Here is an 8,326-nt window from a genome sequence, read left to right as displayed (position 1 = left end):
ATTCTATAAAAATGTAATCTCAGACCGCTCTCCCTCACCCCCCTAAATTTTCATCCCTCCGGATATATGCGGGTGTCTTCAACCCCCCCGAAAAACCCCAGTCTCATGTCTTTTCTCAGAAATTTATTTTTCGTAAAATTAAAAAAAATCAGCGAATGTTTCCCAAGGGGTATATTTTATAACAATGTAGTCTCAGGCCCCTCCCCCTTACCCCCAAAAATTTTCACCCCTCCGGATACATGGGGCTGTCTTCAACCCCCCGGAGAAACCGCATGATCATGTTTTATCCCCGAAATTAATTTTTTTTATTATAAAAAATCAGCGCATGTATTCGAAGGGGTAAATATTATAAGAATGTAATCTCAGATCCCTCCCCCTCGCCACCCTAAATTTTCATCCCTCCGGATAAATGCGGCTATCTTCAACCCCTCGGAAGAACCGCATACTCATGTATTTTCCCCGAAATTCATTGTTAGATTATAAAAAATTAGCGCATATTTCCGGAAGGGTGATTTTTATAAAAATGTAATTTCATATCCCTCCCCCTCACCCCCCTAAATTTTCACCCATCCGGATACATGCGGCTGTGTTCAACCCCCCAGAGAAACCGCATGATCATGTATTTTCCCCGAAATTCTTTTTTTTTAATTATTAAAAATCAGGGCATGTTTCCGGAGGGGTAAATTTTATAAAAATGTTACGTTAGACCCCTCCCCCTCGCCCCTCTAAATTTTCATCATTCCGGATACATGCGGCTGTCTTCAACCCCCCGGAGAAACCGCATGATCCTGTATTTTCCTCGAAATTCTTTGTTTTTTCAATTATGAAAAATCAGCGCATGTTTCCGAAGGGGTAAATTTCATAAAAATGTAATGTTAGACCCCTCCCCCTCACTCCCCTTAATTTTCACCCCTTGTTTCTGCCCTCTGAATGGCTAATCGGCCCTATCCAACCCTATGCATGCGGCTGTGGATTCTACACTGCACCGCATTCGCACTCCTATAGAACATAGGAGTAGAATGGGAAACCACAGAAAATCCATGCCGGTACAGGCGGTCACTATATTAGCGACCTCCCGCTCGCCGGAGCCTCCGGTTGAAAAACTCGGTTCCACGGGGAATCGAACCCACAACCTATCGTACACTAGGCTCGCACCTAGCCGCTTCGGCCAACGACGTCGGTTTCTCATGCATTTTCTCAGAAATTTATTTTTCGAAAAATTAAAAAAAATCAGCGCATTTTTCCGAAGGGGTAAATTTTATAAAAATGTAATATCAGACCCCTCCCTCTCACCGACCTAAATTTTCACCCCTCCGGTCCATGCGGCTGTCTTCAACCCCCCGGAGAAACCGCATACTCATGTATTTTCCGAGAAATTAATTTATTTTTAGATTATAAAAAATCAGCGCATGTTTCCGGAGGGGCAAATTTCATAAAAATATAATGTCCGACCCCTTCCCCTCACCCTCCTAAATTTTCACCCCTCCGGATACATGCGTCTGTCTTCAACCCTCCGGAGAAACTACATACGCATGTATTTTCCCCGAAATTAATTTTTGTTAGACTTTAAAAAATCAGCGCATGTTTCCGGAGGGGTGAATTTTATAAAAATGAAATATCAGATCCCTCCCCCTTGCCCCCCTAAATTTTCATCCCTCCGGATACATGAGGCTGTCTCCAACCCCCCGGAGGAACCGCGTGATCCTGTATTTTCCCCTAAATTTTTTTTTTTAATTATGAAAAATCAGCGCATGTTTCCGGAGGGGTAAATTCGTTCCTTCCATTCCTGGAAGTTGTAGGCGGTCCAGTCGTAGATTCATGTCCGGTCGCTGGAGTAGCCGTTGAAGCTCTTGGTCGTCGCGTTGAGCATCTATGAGCTGTTGCGTTGTGACAGCGGTTGAGACGGCTTCGACTCGTGACAGAGCATCTGTCACGACGTTGTCTGGGCTCGCGACGTACCGGATGTCCGTAGAGAATTGGGCGATGTAGTCCAATCTTCGGTATTGCCAGGATGAGGCTCGTTCTGGTTCTTGCTTGAGCGCGTGAGTCAGTGGTTTAGGGTCAGTGAAAATTATCCCATGACGCCCTTCAAAGATGTGTCTAAAGTGCGGTACCGCTTTGTAGATCGCCTGCACTTCCCTGTCGTAAGTCGCGTGTTTCTACGAGGAAATCGTTAGTTTCCTGCTGAAGAATGCAAGCGGTTCCCAGGAATTGTGGTGTTTCTGCTGTAAAACGGCTCCAATCGCATGATCTGACGCGTCCGTGAAAATGACCCACTCTGCTTCAATGTTTGGATGAGACAACAGCGTGGCCTCTGCCAGAGCCTGTTTGCTGCGCGTGAAGGCTTCTTCAAGGGCTGGAGTCCAGGTTACTGAATGCTTTCCTTTGACGTTTAGACCCAGGGTTGCCGCGTTCCGTGGGGCGAGAATTTGTGCTGCTCCCTTGATGAACTTCCAGTCGAAATTTAAAGTAACGAGGTACCAGCGCAGTGCTTTTACTGTAGTAGGCCTCGTGAATTCGAGAATCCCCTTGACTCGATCTCTGGGAGGCTTAATTCCCTGGGCGTTGATCGTGTGTCCAAGGAAAATGACGTTGAAATGTGCAGGAAATCAGCACCAATGATGGGTCTGCTGACGTCTGCCTCGACGAAACGCCACGTTAAGTCTCTGCGGAGACCGAGATCGAGCGAGATGGACGTGTAGCCGTACGTGTCGATGAGGGTGCCGTTGGCTGCGAAGATTTGATATCCGCTGGTATCCCTTTGGTTTGCTGGCCGCCTGCACAGCGTGACAGAGACGTCTGAGCCTGTGTCCACTAGGTATCGGGTCCCAGTCATTTTGTCGGTGATGAATAGTCGGCGGGATTTCAAGTGAGAGACGACTTCCGCTACTATTGTCTCTCCCCGGAGTTTTCTCGAAACTTACAACCGGGCGAACAGTTAGGCGCTCGATTACCAAATTTAAAATGATACCAGTAGATCTGCGTTTGTCCGAAGACCTTGGTGTTCGACCTGCTATGCGGGCGGTTGTTGTTGTCTCGCCCGCGGGATCGCGAGCAGGCATGTGAGCGTGAATGTGAGCGCGAGTTCTGTGCTTGCAGGGCTGCGACAGACGCGGTGAGTGCTGCCACCTGAGCTGCCAGCTGTGCGTTTTCCCTTGCACTCGACTTTGTTACCGCCACAACAGTATCCGGATGATAGACCTCGTGGATCTTTTCTACCAGCTTTGCTAGGTCATTGGTGTTTCCCTGGGGCTGGATCACCAGACATGCTCGGGTGCTCTCCGGAAGATGAGATAGCCAGCGTGCCCTCAAGACTTCATCATCGATATCTGGAACTAAACTTTTCAAATGCCTTAGATATTGGGAGGGTAATCGATTTCCAATCGACTCCCGATCAAGTAATTGGATAAGATTTGCTTCCTTTGACTTTGTAAATCGAGCAATCAGAGCGTTTCTGAGAGCTTGGAAAGGTGCGACTTGATCAGAGGTAATAACTACATCGTCTACTTCAGCAGCTGATTCTGTATCAATCAATGGTAATGTTCGGTAAAACTTATCTGTTTCTGTTACAATTCCGGAATTGTCGAATTGGGCCTCCAGCTGTATGAACCAAGTCCTGAGTTTGTCACGCGAGAAATCCGATGCGTTGATCTGCGGCAGTGCGGAGGCTGTCGTTGTCATGACAGTCGGGGCCGTCAGCGTGCCGCCTGTTGTGGTAGACATCGTATCTCACGTTGTTGGTTTTGAATGAGAAGCTACGATTATCGATTTTCGAGATTAAATTTCGAAGAGAAATAAAATTGAAAGTATAAATGTGACGACAAATAAAGGCGTTATAAGTCTCTATTTATCACAAACACAACACAATGTCTCTGGGTACTCAGCAATGTGTCAGTGCGAGGTCACTGTTCACTTGAATACAGCACTTTGTTTTGATTTTACCGAACCACCGAGAAATCAACGGTTGGCACTCGGACGCTTCGAATGTTCTAGAAACTTCGCGATGCCGTATTTAATATTTTCGTTGAGAAAAACCACACGGTGAAAATGATGTTTTATCAAGCACGTGAAATAAAATTGCACTTGCACTCGGAGTTGTGCGGCACTGGAAAGCTAGCTGCGCGGGTGTTCACCAAGGATAGGATAAAAACTTTGGAAATCGCGGATAAAACTTTCGATCAAAAATGCACGCCACACCGCGAGTTAATTTTTCCTTTCGATTAACGGGAATTTCTCTGATTTTGATCATGTCAGGGTCACCAATGTAGGGATTGAGGAGTAGTCGGGAAGGTAACAATCCACTGACAAATGCAATTAAACTAATAATTACAGATTTAGTATCCGCGTCAAATTAATACAAAGGTGAACAGAAAATAATATGACCCGATCAAGTGTGCGATGCGACCTGTACTGTTAGACTGAATTATATTTGCACGGAAAGGTGTCAGCGGGGCTGCCGAATATTCTTCCTATTTGATCAATCAGAAAAAAATACGCGTAGCACTGAAGGTGCGAGTGAGACAGCAAATGCCTGTGCTCGTCGTTAGCCAGTGTTTGCGTTTTAGGATATAGCGAGGCGCTACAGGGGAGGGGTCTGACGTTACATTTTTGTAAAATTTACCCCTCCGGAAACTTGCGCTAATTTTTTTTAATTTTTCGAAAAATAAAGTTCTGAGGAAATGCATGAGACTGGCGTTTTGCTGGGGTATTGAAGACACCCGCCTATACCCGGAGGGATTAAAATTTAGGCGGGTGAGGGGAACGGGTCGGACATTACATTTTTATAAAATTTACCCCTCCGAAACATGCAACATGGGCTGATTTTTCATAATTTAAAAAGAAAAGCATTTCGGGGAAAATACATGATCATGCGGGTTCTCCGGGGGGTTGAAGACAGCCGCATGTATCAGGAGGGGTGAAAATTTAGGGAAGTGAGGGGAAGAGGGCGGAAATTACATTTTAATAAAATTTACCCCTCCGGAAACATGCGCTGATTTTTAACAATTAAAAAAACAATTTCGGGGCAAATACATGATCATGCGGGTTCTCCGGGGGGTTGAAGACAGCCGCATTTATCCGGTGGGGTGAAAATTCAGGGGGAGAGGGGGAGGGGTCTGAGACTACATTGTTATGAAATTTACCCCTTCGGAAACATGCGCTGATTTTTTTCAATTTTTCGAAAAATAAATTTCTGAGAAAATGCATGAGACTGGGGTTTTTCTGGGGAGTTGAAGACACCCGCATATATCCGGAGGGATAAAAATTTAGGGGGGTGAGAGAGAAGTGTCTGAGATTAGATTTTTATAAAATTTAATCATCCGAAAACATGCGCAGATTTTTAATAATTTAAAAAAGAAAGAATTTCGGGGAAAATACATGATCATGCGGTTTCTCCGGCGGGTTGAAGACAGCCGCATGTATCCGGAGGGGACAAAATTTAGGTGGTTGAGAGGGAGGGGTCTGATATTACATTTTTATAAAATTTACCCCTTCGGAAGCATGCGCTGATTTTTTTTAATTTTTCGAAAAATAAATTTCTGAGAAAATGCATGAGACTGGAGTTTGCTGGGGTATTGAAGACACCCGCATATATCCGAAGCGATGAAAATTTAGGGGGGTGAGGGAAAGGGGTCTGAGATGACATTTTTATAAAATTTACCTCTCCAAAAAAATGCCTGATTTTTTATAATTAAAAAATAAAGAATTTCGGGGAAAATAGATGATCATGTGGTTTCTCCGGGGGGATGAAGACAGCCGCATGTATCCGGAGGGATGAAAATTTACGGGCGTGAGAAGGAGCTATCTGAGACTACATTGGTATAAAATTCACCCCTCCGGAAACATGCGCTGATTTTTTATAATTAAGGCCGGAGTCTTCATTTACGAAAACGGCTATTATCAGAAGTTGGCTCCAAATAGGTGATTGAAGTGAGCGACAAGTATGGTTGGGAAGAAATTGAAATATTGATGTTGGAATTTGTCATAATTCATTGATTGGAGGGTTATTTTGTTGACTGAGTAAGGAAAAGCTTTTGAAAGTGAATTGGATGTTTTGAAGAGGGTCAATGAGAGATCTCGGTGATTTCTTAGGGTTAACTTACCAGGAGAGCTATCGGGTTCTTTCAAAAGGGGATTAATGGAGGGCATGGTCGAGGAGAGATCTTGGGGGTCAGTTCCCAGGACAGCCCTCAAGGTCTTTTCAGGGGGGTGGGGTCAATAGCGTGTGTGGACGAGGGGAGATCTCGGGAGGATTTTGGGGGGTATCTGTATAGTGGAGCTCTCGGGGTATTTCTAAGGGTGAAGGAGAGAGGGGGGTGGGGTTAATGGGGGTATGGTCAAGGGGAAATTGTGGAGGTTCTTTGGGGATAACTCGGCAGCGCAGTTCTCCGGATCTTTAGAGGGGGCAGGGGCGGGGGGGGGTCAATGGAGGTTATGGTCAAGGAGAGATCTTGGGGGTTTCTTGGGGATCAGGTCCCAGTGCATCTCTCAGGATCATTCTAGAGGGGGTGGGGTCAGTGGTGTGTATGGTCAAGGGGAGATATCGAGGTTTTTTGGGGGTCGCTCTCCAAGGCAGCTCTCCGGGTCATTTCAGGGGGTGGCGAGTCAATGTAGAGGATGATTGTGAGGAGATCTCGGGGGGTTTTTGGAGGGTATCTTTTCGCATGAGCTCTCTGGGTCCTTCCAGGGGGGGGTCGATGAGGATAAGGTCAAGAGGAGATCTTTGAGGTTTTTTGGGGATAACTTTCCAGGGCAGCTCTCAGGTTTTTTTAAGCCATTGAACAACCTCACAGTATCCCACTCTTCGGAATTTGGTGGTAGTATGCGTGCACAGCTGAGCACTTCTTATGGCGCACTGATACTTTGAGGGGCTCCCTACTCTCCTCACACCCATACCTTCGGTGACTTACATTGTTCAATGGGTTAAGAGGGGGGGGGGTCAATGGGAGGCCTGGTCAAGGGTAACATTCCAGGGCAGCTCTGTGGGTGTTTTAAGGGGGATGGGGACAATGTAGGCTGTGGTCAAGTGGGATTTCGGGGGTTTTCTGGGGGTATCATTCCAAGGGAGTTTTCAGGGTTTTTCTAGGGGGGGGATTAATGGGAGGTATTAATGGGGGGATTGATGGGAGGTTTGCTCAGGGGGAGATCTCGGGGATTTTTTGGGAGTATCTTTACAGAGAAACTCTCAGTGTTTTCCGAGGGGCGGGCATGTTAATAAGGGCATGGACAAGGAGAGATCTCGGAATTTTTTTGAGATATTTACAAGAAAAAAAAAATATTTGCAGTCCATGGGTTGATGAAAAACTTGGGTCACAATCCCGAATTACTTTTCTAATCAATCTTTCGATTATATGTTGCGAATGTGAAATATCCTCTGAGAAACCCAGGAATCTCCTCTTAGCCATTTCCTCTGAAAATACCTTAGAAACTCCTTTGAAAAATATTCCGTGAAAATCTCGGCGATCCCCCTAGAAAAATCCCCCTAGTTATCCACTCAACCCCCTCTACTGGGTTCCCACTTTGTCGTAGTGAGGGGGCTCGGTCGCGGGCGGTGGAGGTCTGAAGGACTACCGCTGCCCGCGGTCGCTAAGAGGAGTCCACCCAATCCATGTATGTGAGCGGCGTAAGCCATGGCCTCGGCCATACCGTGCCTAAGGATGCGTGGCACAGGGGGAGCTGTGTCGCTAGCGGTGCGTCTCAGAAACCTGGGCGACCTCTGAGAGTAGTCTTGGGTGTAACCCACCCGAGACAAGCCAAGCCCTGGGCAATCGCGGCAATGCACCAGGTGAAAACGCTTAACCGCGGTACTCGTGGGACTAAAATGGAAACCAATTTAAAAAATCTTAATATTGAAAAAGCAACTTCGGGTGGGGCCAGCGATGGCGAACACACGAAGTCTGACAAGGCTGACCAGTCTGGTACCGATGTGAATCGGGTCAGACTGAGTGGAGCCGAGAGAAGACGTCGCAAGAGAGCGAAGCTGCATCAAACCTCGGGGGCGATTGCAACCTTGACGGATGCAGCAGCGAAGGTCGATGAGGGAAGGGGGGAGGGGGCTACGAGGAAGGCAATAAAACGCCTTCCATCAGAGCGTACTACGCCAAGCCCCTCAGTCAGACCGAAAGAAAAGAGAATGAGAACGCAGGATCAGGGCACATATGCTCAGAACACTACGAGCTCATTCAAGTTTGCAGTTATGCCGGAGTCATATCCGGATCAGAAACTGGGCACTGAAGAGGTAACGGAGGTGAAGAAACTCCTTAAGAGGGCCATTCTGGCGTTACCTGACGGGGTGAAAGCACCCACCTTCAACGGTGTCTGGGAAAGA

At 46.7% G+C, this 8,326-nt stretch overlaps 1 protein-coding gene across 1 annotated transcript; it reads right to left on the bottom strand.

Annotated features, from left to right (window-relative positions):
• Positions 1-2,494: 2,494 nt before the first annotated feature.
• On the bottom strand, positions 2,495-3,723 carry LOC107043993. The gene is made up of 2 exons (XM_015265723.1): positions 2,925-3,723; positions 2,495-2,814 (listed from the first exon to the last, which is right to left on the bottom strand). The coding sequence occupies exons 1-2, from the start codon at positions 3,721-3,723 to the stop codon at positions 2,495-2,497; spliced, it is 1,119 nt and encodes a 372-aa protein (XP_015121209.1).
• Positions 3,724-8,326: the final 4,603 nt, after the last annotated feature.

The sequence above is a fragment of the Diachasma alloeum genome, unplaced genomic scaffold (genome assembly GCF_001412515.2).
Source record: "Diachasma alloeum isolate Michigan unplaced genomic scaffold, Dall2.0 Dall_scaffold_00654, whole genome shotgun sequence".
Taxonomy (NCBI): domain Eukaryota; kingdom Metazoa; phylum Arthropoda; class Insecta; order Hymenoptera; family Braconidae; genus Diachasma; species Diachasma alloeum.
The sequence above is the reverse complement of the archived record's forward strand: the minus strand, read 5'-3'. Positions and strand labels throughout refer to the sequence as shown.

Coding starts and splice junctions, on each gene's coding strand:
- LOC107043993 (XM_015265723.1), bottom strand. CDS start 3,723: ATGTCTACCACAACAGGCGGCACGCTGACGGCCCCGACTGTCATGACA. Junction 2,815..2,924: donor GCCTAACTGTTCGCCCGGTT/GTAAGTTTCGAG, acceptor CCCGATACCTAG/TGGACACAGGCTCAGACGTC.